Raw genomic sequence first — 16,665 nt, 5'->3', positions numbered from 1 at the left:
GAAAACTCATGTTGGATCATTTTGGGAAGAGAATTCATGCATCCCATGGGAGGGAGGGTGCAGGAGGGTAAACATGGAGATAAAGTGTTATGGATGGAAAACACCCCTCATTGCCCAGCCCCACACATCGCTCGGTGGGGAGGAGGTTGAGGAAGTGGGGTGGAGGATGGTTTTTGTTGGCTTTTGTTACTGCTCTAGATTCTTATTAATTCGCATTAAATGACATTAATTCTCCCCAAGCTAAGTCTGTCTTGCTGTGACAGTAATTGTGAATGATTTCCTGCCCCTTACCTCAAGCCATGAGATGTTTACTTGTATTCTCTCACCCTGTCCATAAGGAAATGTTCCCCCAGCACAGCCCCCTGCCAGCCCTCACTGCCCTGGCCCTCACTGCCCTCCTGCTTTAACAGCCTCCCCCCTTCACCCAGCCTTGCCTCAGCCCCATCATGTCCCTCACAGGGGTTCACAGACAGCCCTGCCCTGGGGCTGGCTGGGCTCTGGGCCTGGAGAGGGACCAGGCTGGGCTGGCCGTTCCCCTGGTACAGGCCCTGAGCCCAGCAGGAGGATGGGAATGCTCACATTTCAGTGATTGGCCCTCCCCAGACTGAGGTGGAAGGCTGGTGCTGGGAACCATGAGAGATGGGGGCTGGTGGTAGCTTTCTCGGGCAGTTTCTCCTTTTTGTTCATGCTACAAGCTGGGCTGAATCTGTGCCCTGGGACACCCTGCTCGAAGACACTGTGGGTGTAGAGATAGTCTTTATTGTCTGACCACCCTCATGTTAAAGAAATTTTTCCTAATGTCCAGATTGAACCACCCCTGGTGCAGCTTTGTGCCAATCACTTGTGCCTGAGGATGACTTGAATCCTTTTCCAGACCCACCTTCCCTGTGCCTGCTGGGTCCGCATTACCTCCATGGAGACTGCAGACATCTCATTTGCCTGTAGAAGCCAACATACCAAAAAGACACTATGAGAGAGTCAGCTCAGTCCCAGTGGCACACATATTTTATCGGGGCTACAGAGAAAGAGAGCAGGTTGATGTTTCAGATGAAATGAGACAAAGCCAAACGTCTGTAGGAACATTACAATGGTACTTAAAAAAAAAACAACAACAATATAATGATAAAAAATAAAAGAAGAAGGAGAAGGAGAAGGAGAAGGAGAAGGAGAAGGAGAAGGAGAAGGAGAAGGAGAAGGAGAAGGAGAAGGAGAAGGAGAAGGAGAAGGAGAAGGAGAAGGAGAAGGAGAAGGAGAAGGAGAAGGAGAAGGAGAAGGAGAAGGAGAAGGAGAAGGAGAAGGAGAAGGAGAAGGAGAAGAAGAAAAAGAAGAAGGAGAAGGAGAAGAAGAAGAAGAAGAAGAAGAAGAAGAAGAAGAAGAAGAAGAAGAAGAAGAAGAAGAAGAAGAAGAAGAAGAAGAAGAAGAAGAAGAAGAAGAAGAAGAAGAAGAAGAAGGAGAAGAAGAAGGAGAAGAAGAAGGAGAAGAAGAAGGAGAAGAAATGCACAGGAGTGTCATGAGTATACTGTCAGTCAGTTGTGGAGACAGATGAGAAGTTTACCATCAGTGAAAAATGTCAATGAAATCACTTTGTTCAGTGCAACTTTCAGCTCCTGGTTTCTCATGCTGTAGATAAAGGGGTTGACTGTTGAGGGCACCACTGAGTACAGAACTGCCACAACCAGGTCCAGAGATGGGGAGGAGATGGAAAAAGGCTTCAGGTATGCAAACATGGAAGTGCTGAGAAACAGGGAGACCACAGCCAGGTGAGGGAGGCATGTGGAAAAGGCTTTGTGCCGCCCCTGCTCAGAGGGCATCCTCAGCACGGCCTTGATGATCTGAACATAGGAGAGCACAATGAATACAAAACATCCAAAGTCGACGAAAACATTACCCACAAGAACCCAAACTTCACTGAGGAAGGACTGTGAACAGGAAAGCTTGAGAATCTGTGGGATTTCACAGAAGAACTGGTCCACAGCATTGCCTTGGCAGAGGGGCAGGGAAAATGTATTGGCAGTGTGCAGGATAGCATAGAGAACCCCACTGCCCCAGGCAGCTGCTGCCATCTGGGCACAAGCTCTGTTGTCCAGGAGGCTCCCGTAGTGCAGGGGCTTGCAGATGGCAATGTAGCGGTCATAGGCCATGATGGTGAGAAGAGAATACTCTGCTGAAAACAAAAACACAATGAGAAAGACCTGTGCAACACACCCCGAGTAGGAAATGGCCCTGGTGTCCCAGAGGGAATTGGCCATGGCTTTGGGGACAGTGGTGGAGATGCAGCCCAGGTCAAGGAGGGCGAGGTTGAGGAGGAAGAAGTACATGGGGGTGTGGAGGTGGTGGTCGCAGGCTACGGCAGTGAGGATGAGGCCATTGCCCAAGAGGGCAGCCAGGTAGATGCCCAGGAAGAATGCGAAGTGCAGGATCTGCAGCTCACGCATGTCTGCGAATGGCAGGAGGAGGAACTCAGTGATGGAGCTGCTGTTGGACATTTGAGTCCTTTGGGCATGGGGACCTGTCTGGGGAGGAAAATATAGCAATATATTATGCCAGATTCTTTGAGGGAAACTCGATTTCTTGTACAAACCTCGGAAGAGTGTGCTGAGGTCAAAATAATCCAATTTCAATGTGCATATCTCCAAACTCCTCAGATATTGGGGGTTGTCTCAGTTCTCCCCATGTATCAACAGACAGACAGATCATTGCAGCTGACCTGGTTGAGATGTCCAGTAGCATTTCCATGCCCTTATCTCTCACGTCTTCTCCATGGATAGCACAGAGCTTCTATGGCAGAGCTGTGCCCTAGTGGAGGACAGCCTGCAGCCCAGCAGAACCCTTGCAGGAAAATAGTGGAATGCCCTAAACATGGGGTGACCCGAACACAGAGACAGCTCATTCACAGCCCCACACACACCATTTCCACAACCCTACACATCAGGAGGGGACATGGATCCTTTCCCTCCATTAACATATCTGCATGGCAGAACGTGCAGGCTCCGTGTCTGAGCTGCACCTGAATTACATTGCTGACTCCAAAGGCGACTCATGAACAAGTTCCCATGCAATTACGTATAGACCTCTATACTTGGGGAGGGGAAGAGTCCAGGGGGCTATATTATGAAGGCATCAGCAGTGCAGGGATGGCAGGGAGGTGCCCAAATCGCCTCTGCCATGGAGATACTGGGAGCAGCTCCATCCCACCCCCTGCCCATGGCTCTGCTGCCTGCAGCTGTCCCTGCCTGCAGCTGGGTCTCTGTCTCCACACCTCTTGCCTGCAGCTCACAGCCCCCATCCCACCCACTGGGTGCTCAGCTCTGCCCTGCAGACACCTCCTGGCAGCAGGTGTCTACCCAGGGGCAGTTCGCTGGGGGCAGGTCCAAGAGACCAGATCACAACGACCCTGCTGACACTATGCAAGGGGTGATGGTGGAGCTTTCTAGGGGCTGAAGGGAAGGAAAGGGACTTACTGAGGGTCCTTGTAATGTCCTCAGGATGCCTTAGGAATGTTAGGCTTTTCTAGAAAATAACACCATATATATCTATTTCCACTGAGCCTAAAAGAGAAATTGAAAAGAGAAGCTAAGGAAAGATGAGAGTGAAATTATCTTGGTGTTCTGTGGATCTGTGAGCAGGCTGCCCCAGGCAGCAGCCTCCCACCAGCAGCAGGACCTTGCCCTGCCGGGGGGGCTCCTTCCACCCGCAGCTTCTCCCCGCAGCGCCCTGGGCAGCTCCCCGGGCAGGCTGAGTGCTGAGCCTGGCAGGCGGCAGAGGCCCTGCCCCGGCACACAGCCCCTGGGGCACAGCAGGGACCCTGCTCTGCACCACAGCCCTCGACACCCCTGCCTGCACCCCCGGCTTCTCCTGCCTCCAGGAACTGTGGCTGCATTGCCCTCCAGCCAGAGACTTACCGGGTGCAGGGCTGGGAAGTCTTCTCCCCCAGTGAGCTCTGGGCATGCTGCCACTTCTGCCTGCCTTTAAGCACTGTGTCTCTGAAGGCAGTGCCCCCAGCCCTGCTGCGCTGTGCAGAGGAGCTGCTCCTGGGCAGAGCTGTCTCTCTGCAGCGCTGCCCGCTTGCCAGGAGCTCCCCTTGGGCCCAGGAGCCTGGCCCAGCTCAGCAGCAGCGGCCCAGCCCAAGGGCTCCCTTGCTCTGCCCCCCACAAGGCTCCCTGCACATAGGGCTACAGGGGAACCTGCTGGGAAACAGCCTGAAGGGATCCCTGGGCACACACACTTCTTAACAGCAGAGTCATTTCTCCTAGCAGAAAACCAATTGAGTGTAACAATCACATCTTCTCTGAGAATTAGTTTGTCATGGACATGTCCAAATGGCCTCATCCAACACCAGCAAGGTCTGTCTGCCTTTTATGCCCTGACACAAGACTCTGCCTGGGTAGAAGAGGTGCTGGGTGGGAATAAAATCACTGGTGCTTTGCAAACTACATCCCTATAGTGCATGGGACAGTAGGGCTTTCATTGAAGAAATCTTGGTTGTGACCAGGATGTTCTGGTTCATTATGATCCCAGGAGAAAGGCACAAGGCACTCTACATCTTGTGCGAGGTTAGTTGGCACATTGCACACCCCCTTGCACTGCATTGACTGTGGCTCCACAAGTCAGATGGGTGATGGAACACCTCATTGCTGTGCTGACACATCTGTGGCAGGATGTTCAGGGTCATTTTTGGAACTGTGCCTGAATCCCCCATCCCTAGGGAGCCTGAACACTATAGCAGGAACAGGATGAACAGGTGGAGAAATGTAGGGAAATACCACAGTGCTTACTCTGAGGAAGACAAAGAGTCAGAGAAAACCCTCAGAGCACCTCACCCAGCTGTGCAGAGCCCCCAGGGATGGGCACAGCTGGCCAGTCACTGGCAACCCCTCTGTCATGCAAGAGGCAAGGGAAGCATGCCCACAGAGATGCACCTCTTCTCTTCTGGGGCTTTGGTTGCAGACATGGCAGCTCAAGCCCCGGACACCATGACCAGGTTGACATGACCCAGCAGTGTGCACTGGCAGCATAGACACAGGACCACGTGTATCTCTGTGCAGCACAGTCAAGGGCGGTAGTCTGGCCTTCAGAATACCACAATCCTCCAGAAATGAGAGACTTGGTCAAGCTACAAGAGAGAGCCCAGACTGGTGCAGAAGAGGAGTTCAGGCACCATGAGGGGCTGCTGCATCCCAGGTGCCTTAATGCCCATCTTTTGAAAAAAGCCCAGCCCCAGGACAAGCCTCAAAACCAACCCTCCTGGAAGGGTTCCCAACAGAAGAAACATGTTGGAGCAGGGGGACAACGGTTCCTTCTGCATTGCTCCATTTCCTATATTCCATGGCCTTTGTCACCATTTGGAGATGTTCCTCGTAAATTTGTCAGGATCCTGTGGAAAAGAATTGGGCAGAAGGGAAGTGACTGTTTCTCAGGACAAGAAGGGAAATCTGTCGTCTCTCTCCTAGGCTGTGCCATCTCCATGCTGCTGACCTCATAGGCCTTCAAATGACTTCAAATGACAAAGGCCTTCTGAAATCTCAGAGCCCTATGTGATATCTGGGAAGGAAGGCCCTGGCATGCACTGGAATTCCCTCCATATAACACATCCTACTTCTCCAAGTGAGTGACATGCAGTGAAGAGGAATTCAGGCACACTGAGGGGCTGCTGCATCCCAGGAGCAGCCACTTCCTATATTCCATGGCCTTTGTCACCATTTGGACATGTTCCTGGTGGATTTGTCAGGATCCTGTGGAAAAGAACTGGGCAGAAGGGAGGTGAGAATTTCTCAGGACAAGAAGGGAAATCTCTCATAATTCTCGTGAGCTGTCCTGTCTCCTTGCTGCTGAACTAATAGGACTTTAAATGACACGGGCTGATGTCACAGGGGGTGCACTGCATCACCAGGATATCGTCACTGGAGCAGCGGCAGTGCCGGCACTTCCCTGCAAGGCCTGGTCCCTGCTGGGCACTGCTTGGGTGCTCCCCAGCGCTGTCCTTCTGTGGCCGGGAGTGGGGTCAGCAGGCAGCAAGCTTGCACAGGGCGACCCTCGCTGACGGGCGGAGGAGCATGGGCACCTTGCAGAGGAGCTGTGGTTGAGGAGCCAGGGTGGGCATCCCTTGTCCTGAGCTGAGGGCCAGCAGCAAGCGAGATGGAGGGCTGCTGGAGGGTCACCATCACTTCTGGCCTGACTTCCATGTTCCAGGTGCTCCTGCAGCTCTCCTCCAAAGGTGAGGGTGTCAGGAGCCCCTTTCCAAGATGTGTCAAAGGGGTTGACAGCTGTCCAAAGCTGCAATTTCTGGGATTTGGGGGGAGGCTGGACAAAGCTGGTGTCTGCTGCAAGAGCCCTGCCTGAGTGTCCCACTGGGCTCAGTGGACAATGTGGCAGTCAAGATTCCTGAGTCCCGATGCTAGGGCTGTCCTGAGCCCCAGGGCTCCTCTGGGAATGGCTCAGCCTCCTTGTGATGGGGACAATCCAGGGCCACGTTTCCCTGGGAGCTGGTGCCTCTTTGGGTTCTGCAGTCTCTGGGAGGAAGGACGTCCGGTGTCCCAGACACTGTTGTGGCCTGCAGCTCCCACAGGCCTCTCAGGAATGTGCCAGAAAAGCCTCTGTTGGAAATCAAACCTTCCCCTTGTCCTCCTGTCCTTCAGGGGAACCTCTGCTCCTTCTCTTCTGTGCAGCCAGGTTGGCAGAGCATGTCCTGGATGCTGAGATGCCATCTGTGGATGGCCACAGCTCTGGTGCTGAACACTTCCCGTGCCCATACTGTGGCAGATTTACCCTGCTATGCGGGTGGGCTCCTCCACCACCATTCCCTCCCTCCCCCTTCAAAAAGAAAAAAGGGAAGTAGTTTTTTCTTGAGAGGTTATTTGGGGTCCCAGGATTTGGAGTTTTCTTCAGCGATAGCTCTCCATGTGCTGTAGCCTCCTCCAGGCCATATCCACCTACTCCACTGGGAGCTCCTACACAGGCTGCAGCATCAAGATCTGCTCCACCATGGGACCCATGGGCTGCAGGGGAACAGCCCGCTCCACCAGGGGCATCTCCATGGGCTTCAGGGGAACTTCTGGTGTCTGTAGTTTTGTTTGGTGTCAGAATTATGTTGGATAGCACATTACAAACTGTGAGTGTTCCTTGTGGTACTGTTTACCATCTCTGGGGGCTGGTTTAAGGTTATTGTTTACTGTCCTGTGTAACACTGTCTTATGGTATGATAAAATTATTGGATGTGAGACTGATCTGGTAGTTGTACTCAGCATTGCTGTCGCCACTGTACTTCAGGAACCATCTATGAGAAACTATTTTGCTCTTGTGAGGCCCCACTTGGAGAACTACATCCATGGCTGGGGACCCCAGTACAAAAAGAATGTTGAACTGTTAGAATGGGTCCACAGAAGAGCCACGAAGTTGGTCAGTAGGCTGGAGAACCTCTCCTATGAAGTAAGGCTGAGAGAGCTGGGAATGCTGAGCCTGAAGAAGGGAAGGCTCAGGGGTGACCTCACTGCAGCTTTTCAATTTTTAAAGGGAGCAATAAAAAAGATGGAGAGTGACCTTCTCCTCATGCAGCCAATGAGAGGGCAAAGAGGGTTGATACTAGACTAAAAGTGGGAGATTTAAAGTAGAGATTAGGAGGAAATTCTTCATGGCGAGGCACTGGAACAGGTTGCCCAGAGAAGTTGTGGATGCCCCATCCCTGGAGGTGTTCATGACCAGGTTGGATGAGGCCCTGAGCAACCTGTTCTAGTGGATGGCATCCCTGCCCATGGCAGGAGGGTTGGAACTAGGTGTTCTTTAAAGTCCCTTCCAACCCAAGCCATTCTATGATTCTGTGATTCTCTTCTGGGGCCTCCTGTGGTTGCAGCACCCTTTCAGTCTTCCAGGTGGACCTGAGCTGAAGAACCTTGTCTGGCAGTGATCTCTAGGGTAAGGGCCAGCACATGGGTTGGGAGAGACTGTCTGATTGTCTCAAGGACATGTGCTGCATACAAGTACAGCAGGAGAGCAGGAAGCTCACATGGCTGCTGGCTCATGCTTCCATCAATGCAAACCCTGGCACAGGATCCCAGCCTTGCTTTCCAAGACTCTCTTCACACAGGGCAAGGGCATTAAGAGATTGTCAGGTTAGGGCACCAGTCCTTCTTCAGTCACTGCTCAGGCCGGGTGGTACACCAGGAAGCCATGGACATGTGGTTCTGCATGAGGAGTACAAGTTAGGGTACCCACAGTCCAGTTCTTGTCTTGGATGAGATGAACACCAGTATTTGAGGCAACTTCTAGACAAGGTCAGCTTCCCTCTGACCTCTCCTGATCCCTCCTCTTGCCTCTCCAGCTCTTCCTGGCTGTCTCCCCATGCTGCCCATGTGGCCCTGAGCTGGTGGTGCCATGAGTAGACCAAGCAGGCTGTGGTGCCCAAGAGGTGACTGCACACTGGCTGTGCTGCACACGGTGGGAAGTAGACCCAGCTGGACTGGGATCACAGCTGCTAAGCTCTCACTCTGGGTTCAACATCTGTGTCTGATGCTCAGAAAGACTAGGGAACCTTTCCAAGGACTCTAGGGGTTTCCAGGTATCTTTACAAATCCAGGCAGTTGTACTTCCTTGAGGATGAGAGGAACCCCTCTAATGGGTTTATGTGGCAAGGTTTTGGTAGCAGGGGGCTATAGGGGTTGCTTCTGTGAGAAGACTCTGGAAGCTGCCCCATGTTAGGTTAGGGCCGTGCTGGTGACCAGAGCCGAGCCAATAAGTGATGTTGTTTGTGTCTCTGTGAGAGCATATTTAAGAAAGGGAAAACAAACAAACAAACAAAAAAAAAAACAACAACAGGAACAAAACCATGCTGCCACACAGCAGCTGGGAGAGAGAGAGGAGCGAGAAATAGCCTTGCAGGCACCAAGGTCAGTGAAGAAGGAGGGGGAGAGGTGCTCCAGGCGCTGGACCAAAAGTCCTCTGTGGCCTGTGGTGAGGAGCATGGTGAAGCAGTGTGGTGGTTTTACCGTGCTGGGCAGCTAAACCCCACAACTGCTCTCTCACTCCCCCTCCTTTAGATGAGGAGGGGGAGAAGTAAAGCAAAGAACAACTCACGGGTTGAGATAAAGATAATTTAATTATAGGGAAATAATTATAATAATTAAATAAAGACTACCATGAACTAAACAATTTAACTAAGGGGAAATTAAAAGGGAAAGGGGAAAGGGAGGGGAAAAAAGGAAAATAAAAAGAAGGGAGGAAAACAAAAAAACAAAATAAATGAAGGCTATATGGAAGTGCAGAGGAAAGAAATTACTCTCTACTTCCCACAAATGAGCGATGATTGACCACGTCCTTGAAGCAAGGCCTCAACGCATGCAGCCGGTGTTCGAGAGGAGGACCGACGTCTTCCAAACGAGAGCCCACCCCTCCCCTCTTCTTCCTGTTTCTACCTTTTATTGCTGAGTGTGACATCACATGGTATGGAATATCCCTTTGATTGGTTTAGGTCAGCTGCCCTAGTGATGTTTCTCTCCTCACCTTTTGCCCACCCCCTAGGAGGGTTAGAGAAAGGCCTAATACTGTGCCACTGCTGCTCAGCAGTAGACACAACACTGGTGTGATAACACTGCTGTTCCAGCTACAAGTACAGAGTACGGCACTGTATGGGCTGCTGCTGGGAAAGTTAACATTCCAGCCAGACCCAGTACAAGCAGGCTGTCCACCTGCAGCCCATGGAGTACCATGGGGGAGCAGGGTTCCACACTGCAGCATGTGAAGGAGACCACAGTGGAGCAGGTGGACTCGAACTGATGGAGGCTGTGGCCTGTGGAGGACCCCTGCTGGAGCAGATTCTGGGCCGGACCTGTAGCCCGTGTAGAGGAGCCCACGCAGGAGCAGGTGACCTGGCAGGAGCTGCTGCTCGTGGGGGACCCAGGTTGGAGCAGTGTGCTGAGGGATGGACCCCATGGTATGGACCCATATCTGGAGCAGTTCTGGAAGATCTGCTGCCTGTGGGAAGCCCACGCCAGATCAGTTCACCAACGACTGCATCCCATGGGAGGGACCCCACAGCACAGGGGACGGGAGTGATCAAGAAGCAGTGGCAGAGGCAAAGTGCTATAGTCTGACCACAACCCCCATTCCCTCATTCCCCTGCACCACTCGGGGAGGAGGTGGAAGAGGGTGGATGGTGGGGAGGCATTTTTGGTTTCTTTCCTGTGTTTCTCACTTCTCTAGCTTGTTAGTAATAGGCAATAAAACTTACTATCTCCCTACTCTGAGTCTGTTTTGCCCATCACGGTAATTGTTGAGTGATCCCCCTGTCCTTATCTCAAGCCTTGAGCCTTTTTCATCATATTTGCTCCCCCTTTCCACTTGAGGAGGGGGAATGAGAGTGTGGCCGTGGTGGAGCTTGAGTGCCCAACTGAGTAAAACCACCACATGTCTGACATTCTCACGGTGAGGAAATGTTTCCTAACGTCCAGTCTGAACTGCCTCTGGTGCAGCTTTGTGCCAATCACTTGTGCCTGAGGATGACTTGAATCCTTTTCCAGACCCACCTTCCCTGTGCCTTCTGGTTCAACATTTTCTCCATGGAGACTGCAGACATCTCATTTGCCTGTAGAAGCCAACATACCAAAAAGACACTATGAGGGAGTCAGCTCAGTCCCAGTGGCACACATATTTTATTCAGGCTACAGAGAAAGAGAGCAGGTTGATGTTTCAGATTAAATGAGACAAAGCCAAATGTGTGTCGGAACATCACAATGGTACTTAAAAAAAAACAACAATATAATAACAATAACAATAACAATAACAATAACAATAACAATAACAATAACAATAACAATAACAATAACAATAACAATAACAATAACAATAACAATAACAAAATGCACAGGACTGTCATGAATATACTGTGAGTCAGTTGTGGAGACAAATGAGAAGTTTACTAGCAGTGAAAAATGTCAATGAAATCACTTTGTTTAGTGCAACTTTCAGCTCCTGGTTTCTCATGCTGTAGATAAAGGGGTTGACTGTTGAGGGCACCACTGAGTACAGAACTGCCACAACCAGGTCCAGAGATGGGGAGGAGATGGAGAGGGGCTTCAGGTAGGTAAACATGGCAGTGCTGAGAAACAGGGAGACCACAGCCAGGTGAGGGAGGCACATGGAGAAGGCTTTGTGCCGCCCCTGCTCAGAGGGCATCCTCAGCACGACCCTGATGATCTGAACATAGGAGAGCACAATGAATACAAAACACCCAAAGTCGATGAAAAGATTACCCATAAGAACCCAAACTTCACTGAGGAAGGACTGTGAACAGGAGAGCTTGAGGATTTGAGGGATTTCACAGAAGAACTGATCCACAACATTGCCTTGGCAGAGGGACAGTGAAAATGTATTGGTAATGTGCAGCAGAGCATTGAGAAAAGCAGAACCCCAGGCAGCTGCTGCTATCTGGGCACAAGCTCTGTTGTCCAGGAGAGTCCCGTAGTGCAGGGGTTTGCGGATGGCAACGTAGCAGTCGTAGGCCATGATGGTGAGAAGAGAATACTCTGCTGACATCAAAGACAAACAGAAAGACCTGGGCAGCACATCCTGCATAGGAAATGGCCCTGGTGTCCCAGAGGGAATTGGCCATGGCTTTGGGGACAGTGGTGGAGATGCAGCCCAGGTCAAGGAGGGCGAGGTTGAGGAGGAAGAAGTACATGGGGGTGTGGAGGCGGTGGTCACAGGCTACGGCAGTGAGGATGAAGCTGTTGCCCAGGAGGGCAGCCAGGTAGATGCCCAGGAAGAGCGCGAAGTGCAGGAGCTGCAGCTCCCGTGTGACTGCGAATGGCAGGAGGAGGAACTCGCTGATGGAGCTGCTGTTGGACATTTGATTCCTCTGGGCATGCGGACCTGTCTGAGGAGGGAAATACAGCAAAATATTAGGCTCAGCCCTGTGAGCAAAACCTACTCTGTTTCTTGTTAAACCTCAGAACTGCTGCTTCCCTTTCAGGAAAACCTCTGCTGCACGTTCCTTGGTAGAGCTCTGGTTTTTGCTACCAGAGGGTGCCACTGGGAGCAAGGGACTCTGGAAGTCCTTGGCATTACTGCTGCACTCAAGTGAAATCTTGCCTGAGAGGCAAGGGCTCTGTCCCTTAGAGCAGAGTAAGGGCAGCTATCCTGTCCCAAAGTCCTGGTCACAGCTGCCCTGGACTGGCACCACTTTGAGCTCAAAGATACCATCATACCCAGGTGTTCCCTTAGAGAAGAGCCTGCACACTGCTCAGAGGAAAGGAATCCAGTTTCCAAGTGCAAATCTCTCCTGTGGCCTTGTGGATGGTCTCAGTTCTCCACGTGTAGCAAGGAACACTGAGGGATCACTGCAGCTAACACATAGAGATTTCCAGCATCATTTCCGCGCCCTTAGCAGTAAGGTGTCTTCTCCATGGATAGTACAGAGCTGCAGCCTGCAGCCCAGCAGAACTCTTGCAGGAAAAGTTCTGAATGCGCTAAAAACAATGTGACCTGAAGACAGAGTAAGCTCATTCATAGCCCCACATACAGCCCTACATGTCATGACAGGACATGGAGGGTTTTCCTCAATTCATGTATCTGCATGACGGAACGTGCAGCATTCTGAGCTGCACCTGACTTATCCCCTACATCACTGACTCCAAAGAAGAATCATGAACAAGTTCCCATGCCAATATCTCTGGTCCATGCTGGGGGAGCGGAAGAGACCAAGGGCTGTACTGTGGAAGACAGCAGCAGTGCAGGGATGGCAGAGAAATTTCAAAAGTCCCCTTTCCTTGTTTCTTGAAGCAGCTCCCTCTCACTCCCTGACCAGGGCTCTGCTGCCTGCTGCTGTCCGTGCCTGCAGCTGGGTCTCTGTCCCCACGCCTCCTGCCTGCAGACCACAGCCCCCATCCCACCCGCTGGGTGCTCAGCTCTGCCCTGCAGACACCTCCTGGCAGCAGGGCTCTGCCCAGGTACAGCTCGCTGGAGGCACGTCCTAGAGACCAGGTCACTCCAACCCTGCTGACACTGTGCAAGGGGTGGTGGAGGTTTCTAGGGGTTGAAGGGCAGGAAGGGACTTACTGGGAGTCATTGTAACCTCCTTAGGATGCCTTAGGGCTCTCAGGCTTTTTTAGGATAGCATCATATCTTTCTATTTCCACTGAACCAAAAAGAGAAACTGAAAGGAGAGGCTAAGGGAAGGTGAGAGTGAAGTTCCCTTTGAAATTCCCTTGGTGTGCTGTGGAGCTGTGAACAGGCTGCCCCAGGCAGCAGCCTCCCACCAGCAGCAGGACCCTGCCCTGCCGGGGGGGCTCCTTCCACCCGCAGATTCTCCCCGCAGTGCCCTGGGCAGCTCCCCGGGCAGGCTGAGTGCTGAGCCTGGCAGGCAGCAGAGGCCCTGCCCCAGCACACAGCCCCTGGGGCACAGCAGGGACCCTGATCTGCACCACAGCCCCGGCCTCCCCTTTCAGCAACCTGGATGCAGAGCCTGCTGCCAGCCTCTGACAAGAGAGCACTCAGGGCCTGGCCTTTCTGCATTTTCCTTCTGCCACAGACTTACCCTGTAATGTGCTGCAAGCATTGATTCCCCATCGAGCTTTCAGTATCCCCCAATTCACGCAGCCCGTAACCTCTATCTCCCTTCTCTCCCCTCCCAGTGCCAGCCTCAGGCAGTGCCTCCAACCCTACTGTGCCGTGCAGAGGAGCTGCGCCTGGGCAGAGCTGTCTCTGTGCAGCGCTGCCCGCTTGCCAGGAGCTCCCCTTGGGCCCAGGAGCCCGGCCCAGCTCAGCAGCAGAGGCCCAGCCCAAGGCCTCCCTTGCTCTGCCCCCCACTGGGCTCCCTGCACATGGCCCTGGGGCTGCAGGGGAACCTGCTGGGAAACAGCCTGAAGGAATCCCTGGGGCTCCAGCCCTCACCTGGCACACACACTTCTTCACACCAGTGTCATTTCTCCTTACAGAATACCAATTAAGTGTAACAATCACATCTTCTTGTCCCAGTATCAGTTTGGACATGAAATCATGGTCAGGGACTGATCTCTTTCATCCCCACTTAAGGAATTAATTCAGCAGAGTCAGTCAAGGCATCTCATGCTGGTTGTTATTTCTGGGGCTGGAAAAGGATCTCAGCTCCCTCCCATAGGATCTGGGATTCCTCAGGCCTCAGTTCAGGTGTCCACAACATAGGCACCTTAATGCGAATTACTGAGCCACAATAGCTCCTTAGTGGAGATGGAGGACAGGCTGGAGCTGTTCAGATGGAAATACCTGCTGAAATTTGAGGTTGATCCTCTGGTCTGATGGGGCATTCCTCAGGCCAACTGAAATGGCAGCAGATGCCACATGTAGGACAACTGAACCTGTCCCTACTCATTATATGCAGGGCAGCCTGCAGAGGCTGTCAGCAGAGCAAAAGGAGTCATGTGTCACAGGGAGAGCTAAACCTATTCTGTTCTCTTTTAAATGTTCTCTTTTTTCCTTTCTCTTCTATGTCACCCTTGGCTGTAATGGCTGTTGTGTCTCAGACATCTCCACAGGGCCTCAGCTCTCACCAGCCAGGTCTCCCTGCCCTTTGTTCCTTGAGGAAGGACTTTGCAGGAGCACAACAGGTCATCAGTGAGGATAAAATCCATGGTTACTTTGCAAACTACACCCTTAACAGTCCATGGGACCTAGGGGCCTGCATCCAAGGGTACAAGGAGAGTGTTCTGGCCTGGAGGTACTGGCTCCTTATGATCCCAGGAAGGGATCAGACAGCAGCATTCAGGTGCTGTAAGAGATCATTTAAATGCTCTTAGAGCTAAGACTATAAGGAGAAAAGACTATAGATGATCTATTGAATTTGGTGTGACTTCATTCTAGACACAATACTCCACCGTTAGTCTCAGATCTCCATCACATGTTTGCACTGACCCTATGGGATTATTAAAGGTGAACAAATTTTGCTGATCAGTCCTTGGCTCTCCAGTTGATGAATCTGCATATATATGGGAATCAGGGAATCTTGGGTGTTGCCATATTGCCACTGGTGCATCATTTGGGTAGCTACTGGCACGTCGACCCTCAGCAACCCCACAACTGAAGGATCCTGTGAGGCACCGGGCAAGGTAGAAAACTGTTGAATGTGCATAAATCACCATAAATCACCTCCAGCATGGCTAATTGCATCAGATACGGGCTGCCTCTCTCCCTGGTGGTCCATTTGCCTGGGTGACACACAACATCTTCCTTGAAGGGATACTTTTCCTTTACACCTGACAGGAGATACCTCAAGAGAGGGAGGATTTGTGCCCCCTTTCCAATTGCTTTGTCAATGCCCCCTTCCCTGGGGAGGGATCCCAGCTGCTTGGCTTCCCTGCCCTCTAATTCCAGGCTACCAGCCCTTTTATCCCAGTATCGGACCAGCCAGGTGACAATGTGCTGGCCTAGATGATGGCTGAAATCTAATCACACATCTCACAGCTCCCCAAGGAATAGTGATCAGATGCTTACTGCTCCTATTATGTTATCTCTGTCTTCATCCACCTTTTCCTGTGATGGCTCTACGGGGGAAGAGCATGCCTGGTCTTCTTCTTCCTCCTTCCCTGTATGAGTAGGAGCTTCTTTCCTAGCTAAACAAGCTGATTTTGTCTCTCCTGTTTCTTCTCATATGCATGTATGAGTGATAGAGGCACAGGTTGTTTCTCTGGCCCAGTCGCAGGGATTGGAGTTGTGTAGATTGCAACTCAGTAAGCATAGGCCAAGCCCCAGCACATTGCAGTGATTTCTCTCTCTTTGGAATCGCCAGGGTGATGACACTCCTTTTTCAAGCACTCTGCCTTTTTATTTATTTATTTATTTATTTATTTACTTATTTATTTATTTATTTATTTATTTATTTATTTATTTATTTGGAATCTGCACTTTTCAGGGGTGAAGTTAGAAAGCATTGGAGGTGCCCACAGTTCTAGGTGCCTGCCCATATCCTCCCACACACCCTGCCCCTCATAATTATCCTGCCTCAGGGCAGATCATTGTGTGGCATTCTGAAATAGTTTACTCTAATCTTAAACAAAACCTGAAACACATTCAGGACACATAACAATAGGTACAGGCTGGTTTGAACATCCCATGGATTCAAAATTTTGAAGAGCTATTGTAACTAGATGTGGGAAGAAGTGTTCCCCCTCATCCCTTCCATAGATTGGCTCCCTGAGGAGAAACGTAAAGACTGTTAATTATAAATAGCTTCTGAGAGAACGTTCCTCGAGCATGGAGGTGACAACAATGCTGAGTACAACTACCAGATTTGTCTCATGACCAGTAATTTTATCACAACATAAGGCAGTGTTAGGCCGTAGAGTAAACTAATAACCATAAACGAGCCCCCACAAAGGATAAACAGCACAACAGGGAACACACACAATATGTAATGTGCTATCCAACACAGTTCTGAGACCAAACAGGACTACTACACCAACAAAAAATGAACATTGTGGTCAGCAACTATGAAGCTGATATATTGCTTCTAACAACTTTATTTTATCATGATCCAGTCATATCTGTCATTATCTGAGCCCTTTATGGCCCCACACAGGATTTATTTGTGAAGGAGGGCATCCCACAGGAGGGACCCAGAGAGGGCAGAGATTGACCATCAAGGAGCAGTGGAAACAATGTCAGGGACTGACTGCAATTCCCAATTCTCCTGTTCCACCCAGGAGA

General features: G+C 51.2%; 2 protein-coding genes across 2 annotated transcripts; both read right to left on the bottom strand.

Moving 5' to 3' along the window:
- Positions 1 to 1,166: 1,166 nt before the first annotated feature.
- LOC137847310 (olfactory receptor 14C36-like) lies at positions 1,167 to 2,486 on the bottom strand. The gene has a single exon (XM_068665600.1). It carries the CDS (start codon positions 2,484 to 2,486, stop codon positions 1,527 to 1,529), a length of 960 nt encoding a protein of 319 aa, XP_068521701.1. The 3' UTR covers positions 1,167 to 1,526.
- Positions 2,487 to 5,316: 2,830 nt separating this feature from the next.
- On the bottom strand, positions 5,317 to 11,493 carry LOC137846808 (olfactory receptor 14A16-like). The gene is made up of 3 exons (XM_068664919.1): positions 10,936 to 11,493; positions 10,515 to 10,573; positions 5,317 to 5,374 (listed from the first exon to the last, which is right to left on the bottom strand). Exons 1-3 carry the CDS (start codon positions 11,491 to 11,493, stop codon positions 5,317 to 5,319), a joined length of 675 nt encoding a protein of 224 aa, XP_068521020.1.
- Between the last annotated feature and the right edge of the window lie 5,172 nt (positions 11,494 to 16,665).

The sequence above is a fragment of the Anas acuta genome, chromosome W (assembly GCF_963932015.1).
Source record: "Anas acuta chromosome W, bAnaAcu1.1, whole genome shotgun sequence".
In the NCBI taxonomy this organism is placed as follows: Eukaryota; Metazoa; Chordata; class Aves; order Anseriformes; family Anatidae; genus Anas; species Anas acuta.
The sequence above is the reverse complement of the archived record's forward strand: the minus strand, read 5'-3'. Positions and strand labels throughout refer to the sequence as shown.